The 27,005-nt window shown below is 43.3% G+C and overlaps 1 protein-coding gene across 1 annotated transcript in view; it reads right to left on the bottom strand.

Annotated features, from left to right (window-relative positions):
- Window positions 1-11,477: 11,477 nt before the first annotated feature.
- The window catches only part of col5a1 (procollagen, type V, alpha 1), a 66,374-nt gene continuing 50,846 nt past the window's right edge, over window positions 11,478-27,005 (bottom strand). Inside the window, 23 exon segments of the mRNA XM_068706620.1 lie at window positions 11,478-14,197; window positions 14,432-14,665; window positions 17,322-17,390; window positions 19,009-19,121; window positions 20,242-20,509; window positions 20,635-20,688; window positions 20,803-20,838; window positions 20,942-20,995; window positions 21,094-21,201; window positions 21,416-21,469; window positions 21,572-21,625; window positions 21,828-21,935; window positions 22,039-22,092; window positions 22,201-22,254; window positions 22,388-22,441; window positions 22,547-22,600; window positions 22,749-22,856; window positions 23,087-23,140; window positions 25,485-25,592; window positions 25,721-25,774; window positions 25,870-25,977; window positions 26,084-26,137; window positions 26,294-26,347. Coding sequence (XP_068562721.1) covers window positions 14,051-14,197; window positions 14,432-14,665; window positions 17,322-17,390; window positions 19,009-19,121; window positions 20,242-20,509; window positions 20,635-20,688; window positions 20,803-20,838; window positions 20,942-20,995; window positions 21,094-21,201; window positions 21,416-21,469; window positions 21,572-21,625; window positions 21,828-21,935; window positions 22,039-22,092; window positions 22,201-22,254; window positions 22,388-22,441; window positions 22,547-22,600; window positions 22,749-22,856; window positions 23,087-23,140; window positions 25,485-25,592; window positions 25,721-25,774; window positions 25,870-25,977; window positions 26,084-26,137; window positions 26,294-26,347 — 2,055 coding nt within the window. The 3' untranslated portion in view covers window positions 11,478-14,050.

Raw genomic sequence — 27,005 nt, 5'->3', positions numbered from 1 at the left:
CCGTTATCTTAATTCCCTCTACACTCACCAGACTGATATCCATAACTGGCATATGACACCTGAAGGAAGAATGTATCCTAAATCATTATTAAGCACATCGCAGGTGTTTTCTTTCTCTTATCGCCATTCATAGTAAAGATCTAAAGATGTTTTAACACCGTCGCCTTACTCTATAGGCTCGCATTGTTTTCAAAAATGATATTGAACAGCTTGTCACGACATATTGTTGCCTTGATTAACGTAATGCATCATGTTGAACAGCATGTGCGCTTTTTCCTTTACCATATTGTCCTTTTAAAAAGAAAAAAAAAAAAAAAAACCCAGCTGTTGATTGTGTTCCTTGAATATCTGGGCCCGTGTTGTTGAGTTATATCCCGTTACCCATCACTGACATGACATCACATTGTGACACTTCCTGAGCCGCAATAACCCTGTTATTCTCAGTGTGTACAGTATCTATTCTGCAATACTACCAGGACTCCAATTAATGGTAATTTGCAGGTTAATTAAAATTAAAACATGTACCGTTAAAACTGGATTTCTACACAGGAACCCCCATCAAGAAAGGGCCTCAATCCTCATGATTTTGCCTCATCAATAATTAATCGTCCTCAGGAAGGCAAGCGTGTTCCCAGTGGGGTGTCATGCTCTGCAAGAATTGTGCCTTCCTGCCTATTCTGTTGGGATTGTCATGCTCAGAATGTCTTGTGAGGACACCTGAGGATTGCAATGTCTTCCTTACTATGTACGGTGTGGTTTCTTCTGGCTCCATCGACCCTCGATGCCGGGACGGATTTTTTTTTGTGAAGTGTTCGGCATGAGAGTCAGCAGCTCAGTGTCTGACGCCGTGATACTCTGCTCGATAATAACAGCTCTCTCTGGGTTGGGGGTAAGTTGCTGCCCAAAGTAAAAAGGAGTTCAGATATCTTGTGTTTTTTTGTGTGAGATGGGGCATGAGATCGACAGCTGGATTCAGCGCCAATAGAACAGCAAGCGTCCTGTCAGATTTTTTGCAGTGAAGAGGGAAGTCCAAAAGGTGTTACACCTGAGTTACCAACCCGTCTACTTTCTTGCCCTCACCTTTGGTTATGATCTCGCCCAAAAGAACGAGATTGCCTTAGAGGTAAGGTAAGGAGGCCAGACATCCGAGGGGAACTTGGAGAAGGTGGTTTCAGGCATGTGATAGGGATGTCTCCTGTCGCCTTCCTTTCAAGGTTTTCCAGGCGTGTCCAACTTTAACGAGGTGCCCGGGGGCATCTGGCTCAGGGACATCTCGGTGTCCCTCAGGGGGGAGCTGGAGGACGTGTAGCTAGCGAGACGGGTGTCTGCGCTACCAACGTTTAGCCTGCTCCCATTGTGACCTGGACGCAGATAAAGATGATGGATGGAGTCATCGACCGTATAGGAGAAGCAATAACCACGATACATCAGAATGCAATAGGTACCGAGACGCGCTTTGATTTGAATAAAGGGCATGACAGCAGTGATAGACACTCACCAATGTGCACGTACTAATTGGCGCGCTTGCTATATTTATATGCTCTTATTTCCACCTTTGTATTAAAGCTTCTTTTTCCTCTGGGTTTGGTTGAAAGCCGTTAGGGGAACAAGGAAATCACAAACTGAAATAGAAGTCAAAAAGGTGGTTGGCATAAATTGGGTGCCCCATAGAAGCACCCATACCAACATTCATCACAGGAACGTCACATGTTGATGATAACTAACGGTGTAAGAACACCTGAGGGTGGATTATTCCGTTAAAAACCTAATGCTTCCTGATGCCTGCCTCGGCGCCATTAAAGATGCATCAGCCGAGTTCGTTTGATCCAGCTCGGTTTTGATGATGAAACATCTTTGTTGTACTTCTAGCGGCGGGTCCTTGGCATTTCCAGATCCAGCTGTCATTTCGGGTAACGGTTGATGACATCTCGCGCAGACAAAAGTGATGTGAAGTCAGCCCTTGAACAGAATCAGCTTGACTGAATCAGGGGTGGTTAGAGACGCACAACAGGTAGAGACGTTTTGAGGCTCCTCCAGACTAAAGAGGTTGTCTTTTTGTTGAGGACTTATTCTATTACTGCAACATGGTATGAATAATGGATCTCGTGCAAAAACTGATTCCTGGCTCTGTAGGAGTGATTTAAGGAGAACTTGCCGCGTTCACGAATTTCCTTATATTTTCCTCTCGGACACAAATACAATTTGCGAGAGGTCCAGACCCGTCGTAGGAGTCACGTGCAACAAGTCTGCCGTTATGCAAACCTAGGGGTTTCCACTAATGGATTTTATGTTTCATTACTTTGAAGCAATTTTGAGTTTGAGAACCCTGTCCAAATTACACTTTTTTAAAACGTTGATATTATACAGTTTAAACGTATTCATATAGCCAATTTAAATTGGCTATTTATGCTACTACAATATCAATATGAACATCTGAAATTGGGAAAACGACTTCAGTTATTTGAACCTCACCCCACTGCAGGCATCGACCGGCTTGCTGTGGCGAGACGTTTTTTTCACTCGGAACCCTCTGGTGACACACCATTAACTGCACTTGTAATTTCATCCCACTCCTCGGCTGCAGCATGGTCCCTTCAATCCGCTGCTGTCAATAGTTATAGATATTCCTTTATGGATCTCAATATAGGTTATGTGGGGCGCTCTGTGTGGCCCCTATATGGCGTAATTGTGAATGTGCGCTCATTTATGCACAGGTGGCATTCATCATGTTTTACGCTGGTCATTTACACGAGTCATCTGAAGTCAGGAGTGTGTGCTCAATCTGACGTGGCGCATACTTCCAAGTCCAAACACAAACAAAACAGACCATGATGTTTATTGAGTTTAATAGATTCACTCTTTTGCACTGCGAGTTAAGTAGCCCAGAAGGAGTGAAGATGATTGAGAGAAACAGGGTAACCAGTTGGGAGAAGTAGGGCAAGTTTACCTCCTGGACTGAAAAACATATATAGTTCTTGTTCACGTGTATGTTGGAGCTTGTGTGTGTGTGTGTGTGTGTGTGTGTGTGTGTGTGTGTGTGTGTGTGTGTGTGTGTGTGTGTGTATATAATGTGGAGAGCCAGCAGTCTGTGGGCTTCTGCTGGTACCAGGGGAGATGCCTGATGACAGCAGTGAGCAGTGTCAACTTAATACCATTATATAAATTATTCTCCCCATCAGTCAGGCACGGCTCTGCAAAGAGAATAGCACAAGCTTGACGAGCTGTGGTCCACTTGGCCCAGTCTGACTGATGTCATTCCAATAAACGGAGCATAGGGAACAGAGACTGCATGACGACGATGTGTTGCACTTTAATAAGCGTGCAAAAGAGTGTTTGTTTGCCATTCTTTATTCGGCTATAGGCCTTTTGTACATAGCGTGCAGCACAACTAATAATATCAAAGATAGTTCTGGTCACAGCCGCGCTACTTTCTGGTGTGACCCGGCTTAAAACAAGAATACATTTTCCCAGTTTTAACCCTGTTTCCTTGGATTAATTGTTCATTTATCTCTCGTTAAATGCCAAATACACGCCGATGTCATACGCGTGTATTTGAAATATGTCACAGTGCAGAAGCTAAAGACGCTCTCGCTTCCGTATCACTGGGACTTTAATGGCAGTAAGCTGGAATATAGAAAACCATGGATCTGGTGAACCTGAACGCAATGCATCTATTATTAAGGTTATTGATCACACTTGCACTTCTCCTGACATGATGGGACATTTTGTCTGCCATAAATCAAAATCAGAGACACTTAATTGTCCATCACATAGAATAAAAACATACATCAAATCATAAACACAAAAGTTTATTTTGGTGTCATTTTGATGCCTTTGTTAGCTCCGTTAGTCTCGGTGTATGAAGATGATCTGAACCAATCTTTGTCCTGCTTATTATTAATATTACTATCATTATTATTCAAACTATACATAACCAAATACTTGGAAGCTGATAGCAAATGCATGTGTGAGGACTGATAACAGCTGACTCAAATCACATAAATGTATGCTAATTGCATTTTGTAATACACTGAACTCAATTCTGAATATTATGGGAATAGACGTGTAATTCAGGTTGACACATAATAATCTAATGCAATCCAATATAATAGCTGTGGCTGCAATACATGTATTAGCTTTGCAAAGCACAACCATCACTGTATTTCTATATTTGTTGAGGTAGAGATATTCATTCCTCTCAACTGTGATTGTTGATGTTTTTATTGCATCCTAATAAAAAATAATGTCGTAGCCAAGGTTACCGTAGAACACTATTTTCTGGAGCAAAGAAAGCCCTCGGACAAATGATGTTAAATTGCTCTGAGACGTATAACCTCGTTATAATTAAATGTTTCTCACAGGACTGCTTTGGAGATCAGTCTTGCTTAGCAGACTGCAAAAAGAGATTCCTGCAGGCCAGAGACGCTTCACCGCTTTGACTCTCCTTTGGCGTCACATTCTCCGCTTGATGTTTAATCAGAGGAAGCTTCTTGACCTGCCGGAAAGGTGTTGATGTTGAAATGACAGTGATGAATTACCTCCATGCGCCGCGACCCCAGGTGGTACATTCACACTTCCGTAATTTAATATTCCCCTTTTTCAAATTATATCTTTTTTTTTTTTTTTTTTGGCAGGATGCAGCGGAGGTGGATGACTCCAGGTGACTCTAATCGATGCAAAATCTAGTTTGGGAAAGTTGGTACCCTGAGGGCTTTTTCAAAATTGAAACAAAAAAAAAAAAAAGTTATTACAGGGGATCAGGGACAAAATGCAAGAATTGGAACAGAAAGGGTCAGACTTTTGCTAGATGCACACACACACACATACAATGATAAACCCCGCGCTGTAAAAACAGTATTACAAATCATTTAAATGGACATTTGTATGACACAGACTGAAGCATCGCAGGCACTGAATGTGGTCAAGGCCGGTCCAAGGAGCCGACAAGTGGCTATTTGAGTGTCTATTGGGGTCAGTGTCTCAGTCTGCAGAGAGCTAAAGAGAAGAGCTTTGGTCCTCTGCTTGCATTTTGATATATAGAACACAACAAAATATGTCACACTGTGATATAGAAAGCCAGTGTTTTTGCGAAAATCTGTACATGCATATACAAGCCTCTCCACACTAATTCATGCATATGTTTTAGTCGGCGAATTTGCATCAGCAAACTGGATTCTATTTGTTGTCGCCGCGCGAATGATTTAATAGCAAATAAAAAGCACAGGAGAGGAAAGTGAGACGGTGCTGTCGATCGCTTTCTGCCAGCATCATGAAATATTCAGTCGAGTTGCACTGAAATTATTTTATCACCCGATCCTGTTAGACATATGCTGATGAGAGCTGAGAGATGTGGTTTCCCACACGAGAAAATGCGGGAGAGCTGATGACTGAATCAAACTGACACATTCATATATATCTTTCCTCACGTTGTTGCTAATAAACGGTAAGCAATACCTGCTATTTTCACTGAGATTGTGTGCTCATTTGTAGGTTAACACTTGTATTTAGGGAGTCTACTAGAACATGTTTACTTGCATTAATGTTAAAAAAAAAATACTGTGTTTCTGCATATACTCATATTCACCCTCTGTCTGAAATGCTCTGTTTCAGCTCTCTGCAAGACCTCCTGAAAATAAGCCCAGTCTGCTCTGATTGGCTTTGCAAAGGTAGTTCTCCTGTAGTGGTTGGAAATACTCAGATGGGGGGGGGGGGGGGGGGGGGCGGTGTATTCTAATGAGCCTGTATGTGACACAACAAGGGGAGCCAGGCGTGTTGAATCACATGTTCTCCAATCTAATAAAGGTTAGGTAGTCATGCACATTCTTCTTAAACTAATGCAGCATAATCCCTATCAAATCCAGACTTCACAATATAATGCATTTCACACCATTATGCAGACAATTAAGAGCTCAAATGATGGACACACAAAAGAAATAATGAGTCCCAAAATATGTGTTCCAACAGTGTCAAGAGCCTTTGGCTGAATCCTTGAGTTACTAGAGCAGCCGCTCGTGCACAGTGCGCACTTGCATGATAAACGAAGTGCACGTGATTTTTCTTTTTCAAATCCGTGAACAACTCCACATGTTGTTGTTTTTTTTCTTCTCCCACCTGAGCTTCGACCAGCGTGTTCAGCAGCAAAGACGTGCGCCATCTGTGAGGAGAGGAAAGCAACACGACGGTCGAAGAGAAATTATGAGAAATTGTTTGTTGATCCACAAAAAAAAATAAAAAATAAAAAATCACCCAATCGAGTCTGAGAGCAAACAATATTGGTTTCTGTTTTCATCGACCTAGCCCTCTTCAGTATGTCATTTTTTTTTTTTTTTTTTGGGTGCTCTAAATGTCAAGCTATCAAAGAGATCCATCTCCGCCTGCCACTCTGCCACCCAATCTCTCTCTCTCTCTCTCTCTGGAGAGTGCACCTCAGGAGCGAATGACACGAGACCTGTTCATTTCCATCGGAGGTGTATCAGCAGGAGCGTATTGTCTCAGCTGCTGCCCAGATGAAAGACGTGCTTGGTGGAAAAGGTTAAGTCAACTCCCACCTAGTCGCCTGGTGGCTTGTAAGTGGTTATTTTCCCTGTGGTTTTATTGGGCGGATGGGATGATTTGAAAAAAAAAAAAAAAAATGTCTCAATCTTCTTGATAGAAGTTTTTTTTTTTTTTGCGCGGCATCATTTTGGAATTGTGCCCTTGTTTGTCATGCTGGGCGGGACTCAGCTGGACAAAAGAAGACGCCACGTAGCTCCATGCAGCGATCAGCAACATTTGAATCACAATCTGATTGCTATTGTGGGGTTTTTTTTTGGTTGCATGCTCCGTTTTTCCTGGTTAGTTTTTCAATGTTAAACTCTTGATTTATAATGAATATATTTGTACCCCATGAATAAGTTTAGGCAACAAACGCACTGACGGATGATCACACGTGACGCCCACGGCCGTCAGCGTCTTGCTACCGACGCACCGAAGGCACCCTTTAGCATCTTTATGACGCACCGGGCGCTCTACCAGCACACACACACACACAACAGCTTCAGTGCAGAAATGCACAAGACACAAACAAACAAGCAAGTCCTTTAAGTGAATAATCACTGTGGTCTATTTTACCATAAACTCATGTTTACAATGCTGACTGAGGTAACATATCAAGTGAGAAGTAGGGTCATTTTCTCATTGACTTCTATACAATTAGACTTATTTTTGCCCCCTAATGGCCATTTGAAAAAAATGCAAATTTAAAGCATTTCCATATTGGCTTAAATGTTCAGAACTGGAGGTTGCTGCCTGGTCAGTACAGACTGCACGGCGTGAAATTACACCTCAAATGCACGAGCGGCGTTGCGATAGCGCGCGAAATAACTTTGGCATGAAATTCATATTTCATTTAGTGACACCAGGCTGGAATAATTTATTCCTCGTCCTCGTTTGTCTCTCTTGAATGACATGAAAAAAAAAAAAAAAAAAAAAGCTGCTCTCACACTGTGTCGAGGAGAAGTAATTAATGCTGTTAATGTGGGCCCGTCCTTGGCTGCTGTTTGGGTCCTGTACCACACGGGTCTCTTTGACCCTCTCTCCCTCTACGGGGAACCAAAGTGTGGAGGAGAGGCCCGCAGCTTCAAAGCTGATACTCCGGGATCCTGAAAATAGAACAGAGCTACTGTATGTGAGTGAACAGGGGGGGGGGGGGGGAACAAGTGCAGGACCATATGCTCTTCCTTCTGTCTGCGAAACAAGACGATCTAATTAAATCAAGTGCTAAGTTTTACATGAGTAGGACAAAGCTTCTCCTGCTGAGAGAGGGTTCAAAGTCATATTTGTTTTAACCTTTCCTTTTTTGGCACAGATTCAATGCCAAGAATTATACCTCAAAAGGTATAATTTGAGAATTTTTTGCTCTCATCCTACACTGAAACACAGTATATGTGGTAGTTCATGTTAATATGGTATACTTTAATTCTGGAGACACCTGAGACATCTTCTGAGGAACTGAATGGAACAACATCTCAGCTGTTTGTGCCCCTCATGGCAACGAGGAACAAAGACAAAAACACAGGACCACAAGACTAATTCATTCATCACATGCTAATGCTTATCTGCCGACACTTATTTGAATATTATTCTAAATATAAAAGACAAACTCGTGGGTTATTTACCTGCATTTCTGCAGGGAAAACATCACCGGCTGCATTTCCACATCAAACGTCTCCCTCGCAGTTTCCCTGCTTTCTAGTTTTCCTCCCATCCTCTCCCATCTGCTCTTATCCCTCCTGGTCTCAAAGGACAGTATTATCCTATGATCTGCATCTTACTAATCTCGAAAGTATAATCTTAAAGTGTAAAATTCATTACATTTGTTATACATGCTCCACCGCGTAAAACTGAATGATTGCAAGATTGTAGAATTTAGGTAAACGGACCAGACACGGCGGCATGTTAATAATTGATTTGAGGCGAGGTTTTGAACACTTTTACATTTCAAGCATTCACAAACACAAAATGGAACTCAGAAGACTGGCGTCTTGAGCCTCTGCACACCCACACAGGTGTCGCTGCTCAGCTGATTAGACCTCTCAGCTCTGCATCGGCGGGTAGCGCTTGATTGACACCTGCCCGACTCTCCTGGCACCTCAGAGATCCTTTTTTTTTTTATTATTTTAATGAGTGTAAAATGTTGTTTTTTTTAGCGCTTGGAGGTTTGTGTCCTCAGCAGGCATGGATTTAACCTCAAAAGGGAGTTTAATCAGCCTTAACTGAAACACTTGTGTGGCTGAGCAGGGGCTTTGACAAAATTACACTTTTCAAGACGTACCCCGTAATATTCAAAGCTTCCTTAATCTGGTGACGCAAAAAGCAATTTCCCACTGAAACGTCTGACTTCCAATTTTAAGTGAGCAATGCACCTCTGAGTAGCACCTCTAGGATATGTTTTAAGATGATTATGTGTTCATGTGATTGTCATTTTCTTATCATATCGTATCAAAACATTCTCTTATATGACATTGTTTGTTTCATGAAACAAATGGTTCTTGTATTTTGTTGCTTTGCTTCACTGGATAAAACAAATTGTCTCTAGTTTCACGTTCACGAGTCGGAGGTTGCAGGCGTCTGCTGCTCTTTAGAACTTTTGCGTCATCTAATTGATAAGCTAATGACTGAGGGCCCGCAGCTGTGAGGTGGTGGGTGGAGTCCACCACCACAGCACACTGAAGGTGACTCGAGGCTAAAATGATTTTTTGCTGTTTTCATGTTGTTCTTTGCTAATAAAAAAACAAAATGCCCCAAATGAATTAGGTGCTTGGAGTAGTTTTAGTCTTCAGTTTGTCTGCATCTTTATAAGCCTCTGATCTGACTGATTGATAGCTGACACAAGGCTGTGGTTGTAGTACTAGTCGTGAGCCTCTTACATCCATCAGGTGTGTTCAATCACAACCTGCTCAGCCAGGTGCATCCTCACTCCCTGATACAAGTCAAAGGAGCAGCTAGAGGCGATAGCTGCCAAACATAAAATGCCATTTGGTCAAGGAACAAAAACAAAAGTGTTTTTCTTAAATACTACAATAAATCATTTTTAATTTTCAATGGAAAATGAGGCCGAGGCTCACACTATTGGTGAGACGCAGCCATGTGTAGCGCTTGGGTGGTCGTCCCATAATCGCATTAATAAAAACCAACATCTTGAACTGCAGCCACTCCTCAATCTCAAAGTCTATTGGAGCGGAAAAGCCTGTTATTAATAACCCAATATGACAGCCCCTGTGTTGTAACACTATCTCGTTCTCTCGCCGCTATCTGATTCATATGCAAGTAGGTCAGTGGTGCCGGGGCTTTCGGCACCACTATGAATGGGCTCTGTTAGCCAAAAGATCCACCGGCTCAAAGCAATTACACATTAACACGGGGCTCTGTCCCAAATCTCCCTTTGAACGTCTGCCGCTTGACCCTTGAGCCATTCCCCAACCAGCCCAGACCACATATTAACAGCACTCCTCAACATTTAATAATGACACGTTCGTGTACTGTGGATGAATGCATAATTATATATATATATATATTTCTAACTTCTCAAGCAATCGTAGAGAAGGAAGAGTTGTCAAATAACAGCAGTGACACGGTGACACCCAGAAAGACGGCCTGCATCAGGTAGACGTCACCAATGTGTCTTTACATTTTATTAAATAGCGCTTTGCTGCTGTATTAATGCTCCGAGTGTCTGGAGAACTTTTAGTAAGGAAGGGATCTGATGACTTCCAAGTTCCTCCTCAGGCAGCTCAGTCCCACCTTGCACACTTCAGTGTTTGGTTGAACTATAAAACCCTGTGAAGAGGTCACTTTGCTCCCAATGTCCCAAAGTGACCTCTTCACCCGCCCTGAATCTGCTCTTCTGAAATGCGTATTACACTCGGATGCTGCTGTGGTCTTTTCTGACGCATCACCTGTTGCCATAATTGGGAGGGAGCTAAATCCCTACTTGATGTTATTTTTATTTATTTTTTTCAACCTCAACCCACTTTGATGCCCCACTTATCACCTCCTGCATTGCAAGTTCTGCGCTCGGATGAGGAATCTGCTTGGGTTTCTGCTTTTTCCTCACCCAGGATGCCGCCTCAGTAGAATCCATGCATTCTGATCGTCCTGAATCCATCCTGTAAACACTGCATTAAATATTGATCACGGCATCATGCTCAACAACTTTTTAAAATTCTTCTTCTGCTGTGCTGGGCTTAACTGTGCGAGGGGTTTCCTACTAATGAGACACTCGAAGTGCTGCAAGTCATCATCATCGTCGTCGTCAGCACCAAAGACTCGATCAAAGCGTTAAAGATACTGATGAGTGAAATTGGTGGTGCATGAGAGGGTTAAAAAAAGAGAAGAATTTTATTTTAACTGAGCAAGGTCTGCATGAAATACATAACAGTCATCATAAATAGTATACACATCTTTCCTGGCTTATCGTAATGCGCTGCAGGCAGTGTAGATATTAGCCTGGCGTGATAGAAGTGCAGACATTAGCTGTCCGCAGTCGCCGGGGAGATTCTTTAAGCAGTCTCTGTCGGAGGCGTCGGCAGGGAGCGGTCATCGGATGGCCGCGTGTTCGATCACGAGGTGCAGCCTGAGAACTTCTTCCCTGTTTGACACTATTAAAACATACATGGCGGTAAATGAATTGCAGCCTTACCTGATATGCATCTTTTAAACAGACCTCTCATTCATTCAGCATATAGGTAGTCTAACAACCTTCAACACACACACACACACACACACACACACACACACACACACACACACACACACACACACACACACACACACAGCAGGAGGACTGTATATTTAAATAGGTGTGGCCAAACGCATCCCGAAAGGCTCCATTAAAAAGGAGCTCATGTCAAAATAACATGTGGTGGATATGTAACCTTATAACAATACCTTTTGTTTTCCTGTATGCATGTAAAGAGGGGGCCTCTTACACTTAAAGCTATGGTATCATTTAACATTTATTTTTTCATTTTAAATAGTACAATAAATATACTACAAACGAACATTGGCTTTGGTAGAGTTACAAGTTCATCATTTTCTCTCCACTTCACAATTGTGGACATGACCCTTTATTCATCATTGAAGAACCGATGTATCCCGACGAATAGAAACCGTGGACCGGAGATCATAACAAGAGAAACAACTTTACAATTTCATGCATACAGATAGGTTTTAATGCTTCAAAAGACATACAAGAGTGGATGGCCACAGTAAACTTGAATTTATTGACATAAAAACCAATATAACTTCTATCCTCTTATCCTTACACAGGTTTGACAAGACTGTGAAAACAAACACACAGACAGACAAACGGAAATCTACAAACTGAAAACAAAACAATGGCAGAATCACTGCTGGTTCTGGAAATTTACAAAAGAAAAATGTAGTTTCTCCTTTTTTTTTATTGAGAGGAAAGTATTAAATTTGGGTGTACTGCATCCCAATGAAAAAAAAAAATGAAGCCAAAGATCTACAAGCATAGAGTTATCTTAACAGAAATGGTTCAAGTCACATATTTGAAGATTAAAAAAAAAAAAAAAAGGAAACAAAAGAAACCTTATGTTTGAAGGGCGGTAGAAAATTCTGTGGTAGATACTAGTGGTCATAAGCAAAGAGTGCATAGTTTGAACAAAGAGCATAATTACAATAAGGGCGGAAATAGTAGACCAACAAGCATTTTCTTTGCGCTTTAATCTGGCTAATTTAGTGACCTGCTTCTACTGTTGTTAAATCGAGAAAAATGTCAAGTTGTTTCCCATACAAAAAAAAAAAAACAGATTTCAAGCCACCATGGCCCTTAAAGCTAAATATATACCTGAAAACCTTTTGGTGGGAGAGTTTAGGGTTTCGTTCACCAAACAAAACTTTGGACAAATATCCCTTTTTTTTTCGCTTTGGCCCAATCACAACATGTCCACTCGTCAACTCCATCGGTTCGACGTGGCACAGACGATCCGACGGCGAGAGCCGTAATGCAGCATCTTAAGAGCAACGATATGCAAAAGCCCAACAGCGACATCTTAGTTTCCTCTGGTTATCCCAACGTTTGGTACAAGTGTCTTATCTGTGCGGTCCGCTGAAGCAGGAGATATCATGCTGCACTGATCTGAGAGTGGAGACGTGGAGACGTGGCATGCAAACACCGCAGATGAACACATGGAAAACCAATAATGAAAAACAAAAAGAAATGGATGCAGCAAAGATCCACCTGCGTCGGATGTGGGGGGGGGGGGGGGGGGGGGGTTAAGAGAGTCGGGGGGCTGCCGGCAGATGGAATATTATAACCACAAATTTCCTTTCATTCAAACAACACAAAAAAAGAAAAATACATAGCACCACAGAAGAGAGAAAATAGCACCTAGGTTTTGATTTCTTTGTGTTTTCATTCAAATGTGACATCATCTCCCATTGCATAGTCGGATAGATGTGTGTTTCAGGAAAGTGATCGAGGCCGTTTATTAAGTTAGTGACATCGCCACCGAGGCGTGTGTTCTGTTCAGACGGCGCAAGAGGAGGAATGTCTTCTTTTTTTTTTGTTGTTTTGTTTTTTGTTCGTTAACGCAAATCAAACTGTCACATAATATCACAGAGCTTGTTTTCCGCTTTTATTTCCATTCTGCTCTTAAATTACAACAAGGTGTGCTCCACAACTGCAACAAGACAGGACTTCCAAATAAGTGTGGCTTTTTTTTTTTTTTTTTTTCTTTGTCTGTTTTGGTTTGTTTTTTCAATTTACAAGTCGAATTTTCTCACTTTCAATATATATATTTCTACAATTTAGATGTTATCCCCGAATCCATCGTCTCCTACTTCACAATTAATAAAGTCACATGCATGTTTTGAAGCCAGAAGCAATAAACATTACCAGGAAAAAAAAAAAAATATACAGAATGTACTTACAAACATAAAAATTATTTATATATATTTATATATATAAGGTCCATTCCAAGGGAATGGGGAGAGAATTATGCACAAACAAAGCTCCCGTAGCTAATGAGCAAACAAACCAACAAAGGACAAGTGGAAAAAAAGCCAGGGAGATGAGGGAAAACATGAGATCAGAACTTGAGAAAAAGTAAAAAGAGCCAAATCAAATGGAGTCCGTTGGTCGGTACTGCGGCCGTCTGGAACGGCTGCAGCTCTCAGGGTCGCCTTCGTAGTTTAAAGTCTAAATCAAGTGTGATGACGTGGGGCTAGGGTTGTGTGTGTGTGTGTGTGTGTGTGTGTGTGTGTGTGTGTGTATGAGGAGGCAGGACCTGACATCCAGTTTCAAAACTTGCATGTGATGGAGAAGGCACACTGAGGTTTCAAGGTTATTTCGTATTCCTCTAGAATTTCACTGCATTCTCAACTTGATTTCGTTTTACTCATACGTGTTGCTTTATGGAAACAAAAGTTACTTTTTCTTTACAAATAGAATTGTCCTATTGTTTTTGAATTGTTTTTTTATTTTCTGAGAAAACAAATATTATGCTTTTTTTTTTTCTTTCTCCATTTGTTCGGTAAAACAGTCTTAGCCGACGAAACAGACGGGGCCCACTTCAAATCCAAACTTCTGCGTGGAGCCGCCGAAATCGTTGAACATGATGTCCACAATTGGCACCTGCTCCACCTTTGGCGTGTTGATCTCAAGTACTGTCTTTTCGTAGCCCTTTTTCAACTGCGGGAGAGAAAAGACACAGCAGAAGGCAAGAGAGTGAAGAGTGTGAAAAAACAAGTCTTCAGAAATAAAGATATCACACACTTCAGCAGGGCTTTTATTGACGGAGCCGCTACAAAGACAACAGACACACAATGTTCATCAAAGGAGCTCCACCAACCGCTTACGCAAACACACACACACACACACACACACACACACACACACACACACACACACGTCTCTTTGACTCACCGCGCAGCCGTCGACCACCGCGCGGATGTAGGGGTTGTTATCGTAAGACATCTCCTCGTCGTTGGAGCCCAGGAAGCGGATGGCCTTGTCGTAGCTGTCTTGATCCTGGTCGTGCCAGGCCACCGACTGGTAGCAGTTGTACGTCATGTTCTGTCTGGCCGCCGCGCTCAGCAGCCGCATGAAGGTCATCTGCACCACGCTGACGGGGTTGCCCTCCGCATCCACGTAGGAGAGCTGCGAAGAGGAACACGGGTGGGAGTTGGACATTTTTAAAAATGTAACAGCGGGAGAAGGGGATCAGTTTAAAGACCGAGAGGAGCGTCCTGAAGATCCTATAAAGATTCTCGGAGCACGCCGTCGTTGTCTCCGCTGAGCAGCGCTCTTGTCTCTTGGGGGCTGTTTTGATTAAAGTTATGAGTGGTAATTTGTATTCAAGTTTTACTGCTGTGTTTGGAGTTGTAGGACGTGTTTCTTATTGACAACAGCGCTAGAAAAGGGACTCTTAAGACAATACAGGACGGGCTTTTTTTACCTGATGATTAAAGGATGCGGGAAGTGATATTCTATATTTTTCTCATTGTCAACAAATCCCATGAAAAGACCAAAATACTCACACTACTTTCTGACTTACCTACCTTGTTTGTGGCACTCAGCTCTAAGCCCATTCATTCCTATTGAAGACGTAGATTTTCGAAGATAGGTTGCAAATATACTAAGTTTCCTTTAACAGCAAGCCGCTGTCGTTTTTAGCAAACGTCACTCAAAGAAGTGAATTTTTTAGGACTTTTTTCCCCCTGTGGATACATAATTATTTAATACACTATTGTGTACTAGCCAGTGCAACTGTGTGGCTCACTGGTGTGTTTTTAAAAAAGAAAATGTAATAATTTTTGGACAATGGAATTCTTGTTAGTAGAATAGCTTCATTGCAGGCTTTGCTCTTTTCATGGGGTTTTGTTGAATAAAAGATGTTGAATATTACCCATTTTTATTCCTAAGTAATGCGCAAATATATGCAAATGTCTCCGGGGCGAAGAGGAGCGTGGAAAGTCCTCGGTTCTTAAACAATCAGGTGATGATGCTTCTTTATTGATATTTTTGGGCTGATGCCTGGAAGCTGTATTGATGTGCAATGCTCAATGTGGAAACATCTGCCATCAAAGTACAAAAAAAATAAGCATAACTAAACATCCAATTTAAATGTTGATTTTGTAATTATGTAAAATATATACCCAATATGAGCAAATTATTGTGTGTACATGAAAATGTAATTATCCCTAATAGGAAATGTGTTGCAGTAATGATATGTTAATTGCCTGGTAATTAACCTATAATTAACCTAGATATCGCTTCTTCTTTTTTTTTTTACGGAAAACAGAGATATATTCAATTAAGCTAATTACAGTAATCCTCCTGACTGATAAGATGGCTGCTTCTGGATTTATGGCTCCGTTTAATGTCCGTGCGTGACTATCTACATACCAACCGTCAGGAATCCATTAGATCCACATAGTCGCTTCGTCTTTCAGACATACAGGACTTACTGAGAGTAGAGAGCGCATGCAGCATCCGCACAATGCAGCCAGAGCAGCAAACCGTCTGTGAGCCTGGATGTGGGTCTTTCTCGACTGGTTGTTTCTTGCACATAAGCGATCGTTCACACGCATGCACACACACACACACACACAAAAAAAACCCAGAGTACCGACACTCGAACGTCACATTAAACAGAGGGAGCGGATCGTCTTCTCCATCTATTTGTGCAAAAAGAAAACGTGGCGCCAATGAATTAATTAGCTGATTAATCACAAGATTTACGACGACTACTTTTGTTCTGCAATATGTCGGTTTGAGTGTCGGCATCGTGGCTCTACGCAGCGCCACCGCTCTGCTGCTTTCACCCTGGTGAGTGGTCGGGTACACCCATGCTTTGCTCATTTGCCCCACCACTCTTCATCCCCCCCCCCCCCCCCCCTTCCTCCCCCTCCCAAGCCCAGCGTGTGGATCCAGCCGGAAATTCGCCAGAAAAAACATTACCTCTTTATCATCACAGCCGCAAGTCAACAGTGACTGAGTACCCAGAAGCCCCTGGGGTGGTGACTGAGTGCCTGACCTGTTTGACTCAGAGCTACTCCGCCGGATCCAAGTAGTGTTTAAGGGAGATACTGGGAATGTGAGTGCTGCTGAATGGCTGCAGCAGAGAAGGACTGATGCTTACGTTTCCCCCCTTGTGGAGGATAAATGACCTGCTGAGGCAGGAGCTTGTTGAGATGTACAACAAAAACATGTTTTATGTGTAAGGAAGGGAAAGTGTTAAGTGATGTGTTCACTCTCGGGTGTTCTTTTCCAAACTATTAAATATGCTGGATGTCTTGAGTCGTGTGAGTGTTGAGGCACACAGTCACCAGGAGATGCTCTCTTAATGTAGCAGAGGTGTGGCAGAGTGGAGTGCAACATCAGTGCATCGTTTTCCATTTGTTAAACTCCATTAGACGCCAAATGTAATGCTTCGTCGCAGGCGAGTCTCGCCTGCGTGGTCCACAAACCTCTTCTCCATTGCCTGGTGAGAGCATCGCCTCTGTGGTCGGACTGAAGGTGAGCGCAGCTCTCGTGCTGAATCATGCACCCCAACGAAAGCGGCGACCAACAACGTGAACAAGACTTTGTAGAGCAGAACCAGAACCATGCAGAGCCTCAGGCACACAGAGTCCAGGCCTCGGCCGGGACTCTGTGACCGCAGGCCGGGGCCACTTACCAGGGAACCTCTCTTGTAGTGACTATACCATGTGCCTGGCGAGTCTTTGGGCCATTTTGCCATTTTGCTCTGTAAAATATAAGAGGCATTCAGGGAAAGGGAAAAGGACTTAGGAAAGTCGGAAGTCTGGCTTACCAGTTTACCACGTTTGAATTCACTGAACCATGAGCCGGGATTCTCCTTTACCCAGGATGTGAGCCTAGCCTGGGGGCATGGATCGACAGAGAGGCAGAGGAGGGAAAAACAGCAGCGTTAAAGAAAAGGAAACAGATCTGACAGAAAATCACCCCATCGCTTTTTTTTTTATTTCCTCCCCTCTCTCCTCCTTCTGTTCGTCCTCAGAAGGAGTCTTCCGGACCTGAAACGGCATTCAGCAAGATCAACCAGACCAACCGGTCCAGGGCAGAAGATTTTTAGTAAGCCATTATGCCCATTTTGTACAGTACAAACTGTGGCTGGCAGCTCATTGCTGCTGAAAAATTCATGAGTACACAGTGATTAATTAAGCAATGATCGCCTGCAAGGAGCTCTTATACGGCGGCCTCTATCCCTGCTGTTCGGTGTGAGTGCAGTGCAGCCACGGTGCACTAACTTTGTTATGCCATTAAAAGCTGCAAATTGGCCAACAGGGCACAGCTCTAATGATCTCAGCCATGACAATGATGAATTTCTCTATAATTAGATAGCGGGGTTTGATATGGAACTGTCATCAATAGCTTAATGCGTTAATGAATGATGAGCGGGCGATGGCATACATTAGAACCCGTGCTGCCTTGAAGGTGACCTATAGTTGTGTTCACTGGGATGAACTGAGCCGAGGATGAAAATACATATTCTTTCTGCGATTTTTTTTTTTTTTTTTTTTTTTTTTTTTTAGCATCCGTGAGTTCGTGTCTGGCTTAGCGACTGTGATTCTGCTCAGTGCGTGGACGGTCGTACAACTTGTCGTGTGTGTGTGTGTGTGTGTGTGCTCTCATAATAGCCGTGCCAATCTATACGCATGTGGGTGTGTTTGCAGAGACTGACAGCAGAGGCTTTTTTTTTTTGTCTTCAGCCCATCACCGGCACGCTATGTCAAAAAAAAAGAAAAAAAAAAAAGAAGTCTGCTTCATTATTCTAAGCTTAAGCAAACTCCCGCTCCTCTGAGGCTCGGTGAGTGGGGATCATTAAAATGGCTGTAGCAGTGTGCTATTACACAACCCTGACTTGTCAAAAGACGGTGTTGCCAGCGTTTCACCACTCCGCTCATCTCCTCCACACACTCATGCGTAATGGAGCGACGGTCTTCTACAGCGTGTCTGTCACCTGCCAAAGGCTTTGCGGGTCCTTAATGGCATTCAATCTAAGAATGGCACTGAAACAATAGCATGGGTGGGTGAATGTGTGTGTGTGTGTGTGTGTGTTTGAATGAGGGAGTTGTGTTGGTGGTTACCAACTGCCAGATTTTAAACTGAGATTCAGCTTTAGTTTGTAAAATGGCCCCTCATTGTAAACGCGGGTGGCGTCATCTTCCACACAACAACGCACCAGGTAATCTCATGGAGGCTAATTATGTGGGTACATGAGTCGGTACAATAGAGTTACTGTTGCAAACCGTTGCCGTCTTGAAATGTTCGGGTTATTTATACAGAACGCACAGCGGTTAGTCCCAGACGTGAGGGGAAAAAAAACCACACTTATTTCACTGTCAATCAAATCACAAACAACAGACTGAAAATAGTGAAAAATCATCATTTGCTGGAAAGAGCACCGACATTTCTGCACAACCATATCCTCCGCCTGACTTTCCGCTCTGTGTTTGTGTACTCGCGGACAGACTTACCCCTTCAGACTTCTTATCTGGGAAGATGCAGCTCTCTCCACCTGCTGTGAAGTTGCAGTAAACCTTGAAGGAGTCCCGAGAGCAGCCCTGGTTTGGATCAATCCAGTAGTCACCTGGAGAGATGGAGATAAAGAGAGAGAGAGAGAGAGAGAGAGAGAGAGAGAGAGAGAGAGAGAGCGATTATATAGAGTGGTGTGTATATGATTTAAAGTCTATACTGTACTCCCTCAGGTCAAGGCAGTGTCTGACATTATATGGCCTGTGCTAAAAATATCTCTATGTCTCCACAGTCAGGCTCTGTTGTGCCTCCAATCTCATCCAGAGATGTTGTGCACAGGAAACGTTTCTTAAAATAAGAAATGAAATAACTTGTTAAACATAACGTACAACACGTTCCATTAAATTCAACACTCTATTAAATTCAGCATTGAGAGCGATGATAGTTTTGAGATATTTCAGCAAACTTCCATCTTGTGACTCCTGCTGTTTGATAACATCATCCAGAGATGGAATATTATACGGAAATAGAAATACTTGCATTAACTAATGACATTTAAACAATTACTATGTAATGTATTATTACATTAATGTATTACTATGTAGTACTACGCTGCGGTGACGGATTAGCTGCTGAAATACTGAGACTGTGGCATTTAATGATGATAAATGGTGGATTTATTATTAGAGAAAGGTCTATATTATTTTCTCAATCTAACGATACTCTAATTACTGTCACATGAGGGAAAGATAAGCAGCACATCTTCACAAATGACAAGTTTGGCATTTCTGCCTGAAAAATAACCTGAAAAATGACTTCAACGATTAATATATTATCAAAATAAGATATATATATATATATATATATATATATATATATATATAATTAGCTCTAGTTGAACTATATACACTGAACAGGACATATTACAGGTCAGCTCCTCTGACCAGCCTAACCTTGGCTTTTCAGTGATGTTACTAAATTTGGGGGTGCGTACTGCAGTGTATGTGGGTCACATAGGTGGTATGTTTTGGCTCTAAGTGAGGCTAGCAGCTCAAATTTGCATAGCATGAGGACAGGGCCCACTTTTTCTTCTTCTTCTTCTTCTTCTTCTTCTTTTTATCTATAGAGAGCTGTGGCGTGATAACGGCCGTTTCGGCGGAGTAATTAAAAACTGCGGAGAGGAAGAATTGGACAATGGACCTCATGCCTCATTTTGGACGGAGCATGATACGAACCATCTGGGAAATCAGGGTGGCAGAGCTGCAGGTCTTTGCAGGTGCGAGCGGGGTTGCTCTGCGTGCCCAGCGGGTGTTTCATCTGCTCGATCTCCAGCTTCAGGGAGTTGAGCGAGCCAAAGATTTCCTCCATGCCGTCGTCGTAGTCCTTGTAGTTGGCGTCCACGGCGGGGTCGTCCGCCATCTCGCTGGCGTCAATGTTTCTGCGTGTTCTGCCCTTCATGGAAGACATGATGGGGAGTGGGTGGATGACATCGCCGGGAGGGCCCTGTTATGGAGAGATGAGAGACAAATGCCAAGTCAGAGATAAGGAGGGAGATTATGTAAATGTCTGGAGATAATGACTCACAGAAAGTGTGAGATACAAAAACAATGATGGAGTCTTCGACTTACAGGAGGGCCGGGAGGTCCAGACGTACCAGTCTCTCCCTTTGGTCCAGTTTGACCCTGAGCAGGACAAATCAAAGCAATGCTTGATCTTAAACTACAAATGATTCCACGCGTCATGATTAACGCTTGTTACTGTTTCTGATGGGATGCAGCATTCAGTAAGAGACTTACCGATGACCCTTTAGCACCTTTGGGACCAGCAGGACCCTAAGGACACAAATATGGCAAAGTAATGAATAATGGATCAGGCATTATTACACACTAATGAGTTCAGGACATGCAGTAGTACAATACATTTGAGGAATCTTACAGGTAATCCGGGAGGACCAAGGGGACCAAGTGGCCCTGAGGGACCTGAAATACCCTAAAGGAAAAATAAATAGAGAATGTGAATACATTACTGCTGTTTTACATTGACATTGTTTCTTCCTGATGCTGGCATGACTCGTGTTGTTTGCTTACATTGTCTCCTTTGGAACCATGTGATCCTGGTGGACCAGGAAGACCTCTGTCACCCTTCTCTCCCTGTTCACCTGGAGGTCCGATAAGACCAATAAGACCCGGGTGGCCCTGAGGGTGGAGAACAACACACAGTCAATAATACACCATCACAAACATAAGCCATATGATGCATTCCTCTGGCTCACTCGTCTAATCATTACGGTAATGATTTGATAGCTGGAGGCAAACAACAGACCTAATCAATCTGTTAGTAAAGAGGCCCATTAGTCTTAGAATTAAGCTAATGCTCTGCATCAAAAGTTCAGCTGCGCAGGTAGCTCACCTTTTCTCCTTTGACACCAGAGTCTCCTTTCAAGCCGGGTAGACCGGGAGGACCCTATGAGAAGGGGGGACACATTGGAGAGAAAGATAACTGTTGAATGAGGATTCAGATCACACATTATGTGAGACTCCTCAGCTCAAAGTCAATTCTACTCACCATAGGTCCAGGAGGTCCATCTGGGCCTGGAGAACCAGGGAAACCTTGCTCTCCCTGCATAGAAATACAAATTGTTTTTACCCCCCCCGGCTCACAAGAAAACACGATTCCATAAAATAACACGACTCCTTTATGTTCAGCAGTTTATTGAAAACCACTTACGTACACCTGCTCTGTAAACTGTTTTAACAATACCACACAACATTGAGATACGACTGTAATAAACTGGTGTGACGGTAAGAAACACTTTACTTACAACTGGGCCAGGGATACCCCTGAGGCCTTCTGAACCGGGCTTGCCAGGTGATCCTTGAGGACCAACAGGACCTGTCTTTCCTTGGGGACCTTCCATGCCAGACTCTCCCTTTCGCACAAAATCAGGATGCACACAAACCATTAGATTCTTGCTCATTTGTTGGCGACTTGAAATTGCTGCACAGAAAATCGGTATTTGTTGGATGTATTACCTTGGCTCCCTTCTCTCCTAGTCTTCCCTCAGGTCCTGAGACTCCAGGGGGCCCCTATTTAAAAAAAAAATAGATGACAGAGATTAACACTGTGGAATACAAAGAAAGAACATTTAAACATTTTGCAACAACAAGGACAAGAGAGCAAAGGACAGTACTTACTCTCTTTCCTGGTGGTCCGGAGGGACCCGACTCTCCGGTGGGTCCAGGAGAACCCTAGTTTGAATTTTAACAAAATTAAAATTTAACAGTATTCATTTTGTGATTTAAATGGCCTTTATCCTGAAATAATTCCTTCTTGACACATAAGAGTTGTAGAAAAGTAACACAATTGGCAAACAACACTTACAGCTTGACCGGCCTCTCCATCATCTCCCTTGTCACCAGCGGGACCGTCTAACCCCTGCATAAAAAATGAAGAGAGCCTCAGTCATGCTGCATTGCATCAAAAAAAAACAAAGTTTAAGGGATAGAGTTTGCACAATTCATTTGCTCATGCCGTACGTACAGCTGGACCGGGCTCTCCAGCGGGGCCAGGGTCACCGGGGAAACCACTTGGACCCTGAAAATCAATAAAACTTGCATCACTTTTGTTTTGGAAAAGATATTGAGCTGAAAGTCACAATGGTCGTCCTTTGTGTGAGGTAAAATCAGTTTTTGAGGGTATATTGATTTGTATTGTCTGAGGTCGAAGGTGGAAGAAGACTTACTGGGCTGCCTTTGGGGCCATCATCTCCGGGGGGACCCTTAGGGCCAGGAGGTCCAGCTGTACCAGCCGGACCGGACTCTCCCTTTTCTCCTCGCTCTCCTCTAGGACCCTAAAATATTCCGCAGTATTTTAGTAATGAGGTCCTCGTAGATTTAAGTGGAAAATGACGAAGGTAACGTCAAAGTAAAACTTACAACAGCCTCATAATTACATACACAGATTTGTAGTTTACCTATTGACCAACAGTGATTCAATTGGTGGTGAAATATTGTCGGTTCTTTCATTCGTTGCGGGTACTTCTTTATGTAAACATGGAGGAAAGAAAACCGGATAACTCACTGGTGGGCCAAGTTCTCCCTGAAGACCTGGCTCTCCTGTTTCACCAGCATCTCCCTGATAAGAGAGAGAAAGGGAGTGAAGGGTTAGAGAGACACACGGAGAGAAAGGTGATTTGTTGATCTAACGTGGTTCTAAAAATCCCATCATTTACAGCAGCCCTCACTGTCCCGGTACCCTTGTCACCAAAATGGGGATAGAAAGAGATGACACAAGAGATTTCAATCCATCAAGTGTGGGCAGATTGGGGCGGCTGGAGCACCGGAGGGCGCTGACCTCACCGTTCTCACTGGAAACGGCCCATATATCTTGTCCTCTTTCCCCCTGCCTTATTGGATAGTTGCTCTGTTGACTCACCTATACACCGGGCACTACCGTTACTCACTGTCACATAAGCCTACAATCCTCGCCGCCGGGGTTTTACTGCTCGATGCGGTCTTGCCACACCTGTTTAAGGGACAAATGTTTGCTCATATTTTGGAGACGTGGGGGCCAATCGATAGGACAGCTCTGCAGAGCCAAAGCCAAGCTGAGCGGTGATGCGTTATGATACAGACATCCAGATTCCCTCTAGCACCAACAACAGCTCTGTATTGTGAACATCAGCCGATACGCCAAATTAGCGCGTGGCTGTCTTCCAAACCGTCTGTTGTTGCTGTCAGGAAATCCACTCTTCCCAGTCGGTACGCCTGTTTCAAAGCATGACTGATCCCCCTGTATTAGAAGCGGGTCTTTATGCAACATTGCATCTGAGGAGCCCTGAACAGGCCTCGACTCCATCCTTACAACAACCCGCTAATGTTCACCTCGGGGGGGGCTGCCTGGGAAATCTGCTGACAACAGGGAAACTGAGAGCAATAAAGACAGCTGCTCGTCACAGATATATGAGGGATGTGTTAACAAAAAAAAAAAAAAAAAAAATTGAGCTCAGTCGCTTGCCAGCTCCCTGGGCTGGCCAATAAAATGCCAGATCAGCTAAAGAGTGATTAGCCAAAAAAGAGCGGTGTTTGTTTGCACGCGATAAGGACAGGCTATCCCCAGGGACATTACAGAGGAGCAAAGGTGACTCTATTGACTGAACCAGATAAAAAAATAAAAAAAAATCACATAATCACTACGGAGAGAGAGTGACGAGAAAGTGCACAGCACAGCAGTCCAGCTGCTGCAGAAGCTGCCAAAAGTAGGCCTTCTTCATAATGAAAAAGCCGCAACAAATAGGAGCTGATTATATGAGAGCTCGCTTTTTAATAACGCATTTATCACACAGTGTCTTGGAGAATTAATTCATAATCTTTGCACCCAGCAATAGTACTGTTGGGGGTGGCAACATGTCCAATACATTTGCTGTGCATCTGTCACTCTGCGGCGGAAAGAAATGTCACGTCTCATTTAAAAGGGTATCATATAAATAGGAATGGGAATATTAATGAGCCAGAGGCCTTTAAAATAAAACTATCATTTACAGTCTTTACCACAGAGCACTCAAACAAACTGCTTGCGCCCCAAATCCGTCGCTTCCAAAGTGTTGTATTACGCAGTCGACCGGACTAGAACTGCATCATGTATTTCTTATAGGGTGGTTACAATAAAAAAAAAAATGTGTATGTATTATATGTAACACTTTATTTTGTTGTCTGCCTCTCTGGAAAATGAATCGTTACTCAAACAATTCACATCGAGAGAGACGTGGCACTCAGTGTTTTTTGGAGCGGGACCAGAGGTGCCATCTGGAACTAAAAAGGCTGTAGCACGATGAATACATTGTCAATTTGAAAGAATACATTTGAGCAGGTTGAGTGGACTTCCGTGATGGACAATCACAACAGCTACTCCCATCCACTTTACGAGCCATAGGCAGCTTTAGTCCAGGCTGGTTAAATCTTATCCTAACTGGATATGCGGGTACCGCAACGCAGACGCACAGCACCGCACACATGACTGAGCAGCACAACACAGTGTTAGCATGGGTGGGTTTCAGTCGAATTATTGTTTAAAGAGACAATTAAATCATAATGTCTGTAATATGTGCACAAAATTGTTTTTGTAGTCGGATACCTAGGTTTAGCGTGTCGACATGAAGCACAATAAAATATGCTTTTACAGTTTGACTAAGTGTTTGTTTACTGAAGGGATTAAGTTGTCTATTTACTTAAATGCTTGCAGAACAGATATAATTAGTATCAAATGAAAAGTGGCACAAAACAGCATAATTGAAATGAGTTTTTGATTTGGAGATGTCTGTGTTTACACTTACACCAACTAAAGAAGTGGCAGGTGTAATGTCTGAACATGTCTTGCCAAAAAAGACAACAACAACAACAACAACATGTCATTACGCTACTTGAACATAACCTCAGCTGCACCGCTCCACTATCAAACCAAACATAGAAGAGAGCTTCACCTTTTCTCCAACAGAACCAGGGTTTCCAATACCGCCAGGAGGTCCCTGAGGGCCGTCAGCTCCTGGGGGCCCTGAGGGGCCTCTGGGACCAGGGGGGCCGGGTGGACCCTACACGGGAGAGAGGACACGGTTTAATGAGTGAAGACAAACATCTGATGCAGGACGATGCAAAAAAAACAACCTTGTCTTGTATTGTGATGAATTGAATGATAACACTGTCCCTTGTGTCTACTTACCATTTGACCAACATCTCCAGTTTCACCTTTCTCACCGGGTGGACCAGGCAAGCCCTGTGGGAGTGTGCAGAGGGTTTAACCATTATTGCCTCTGTGTTTCTCAATGACAACATTTGACCATAGTTCATATGTTTCGTCGCAGTCCGCACCTGCAGCCCGACTGGACCCGGAGGTCCGGGGAATCCTCTTGACCCTTCATCTCCCTTCTGGCCGAACAGACCCTGCTGACCTCTGGGACCGGGCTCGCCATCTGCACCCTGCAGATGAAAGAGGGTCACAATCAAGGAGATACAAAGCTCGGTGGGTGGTGCTCTAGATGAGGGGTTGGATGATCTGAACACCCAATGTAAGCTAGACACTTACAGCAGGACCGGGTGCTCCAACGGGCCCTTGAGGGCCGGTGGGACCAGGTGGACCCTGCAGAGGAGAAGGAACACATCAAAGGGACAATCAACTCAAAACTGTCAAAACCCACGAATTTACAGTAAAAATGGATCAGACTCAAAGCCTCCGGCGGTGAAATGATAAACAAACAATGTATTTATGATCGCTATAAGTAAACAAACGGCTTACATGCTCTCCTTTGTCACCCTTGCCTCCTTTCTGGCCTGGCTCTCCAAGCTCTCCCTGTGGAATGACAAGATCACAGCGTGAGGCGAAGACAGTTAAAACACTCAAAGTGAAATACAGTAAGTTAACACAAGCGAGAGGGAGATAAACGTATCATGGTGGCTGAGTCACTGGTGCTACTAGCAGTCAAAACAGAATAGATAATTAGTCCCATCTCAACCTGTTTGCACCAGCATTCCCAGAGTGGAGAACCTTGCATCATTCTTTCAAAGCCTCCACATGCCGTGGGTGTTTGGAGAAATAATGTTAATATCTGTCCAAACCCAAAGGCATTTACTTTTGGGTTTGAGTCAGACAATGCTCTTTGTGAGGCAGTATTAGTCTTAAAATAAAGGCCTTGGAGTTGTTCGCTCCCCGTGGACAGGACTTATAATGAGAAAGTGTCTGAATGAGTGTAAACATTAGCTAGCGAGATCCTTTTTATCTGCATGGCAAATACCCTCTGTATTCTCCGTGTCCATCGGCACCGCTGGGGCCGGAGCAAGGCCGGCTAAGAACTGAGGCATTCTTCAAAGGATAAGAGATTATCCTCTGAGTATCTATGTGGCTGATCTTCCTGCAAATGTTTTTTCGAGGGGATGAGGAGTTGTTTCTCTTCTGAATACTAAAGGGTCACTTTCACACATTCCGCCATTGCCACAAAATTCCGCCCTCT

The sequence above is a fragment of the Cebidichthys violaceus genome, unplaced genomic scaffold, assembly GCF_023349555.1.
Source record: "Cebidichthys violaceus isolate CVI_PGR_0920_01 unplaced genomic scaffold, fCebVio1.0.p SCAF_12, whole genome shotgun sequence".
NCBI classification, from domain to species: domain Eukaryota; kingdom Metazoa; phylum Chordata; class Actinopteri; order Perciformes; family Stichaeidae; genus Cebidichthys; species Cebidichthys violaceus.
Note: the sequence above shows the minus strand (reverse complement) of the source record. Positions and strands in the feature narration are given on the sequence as shown.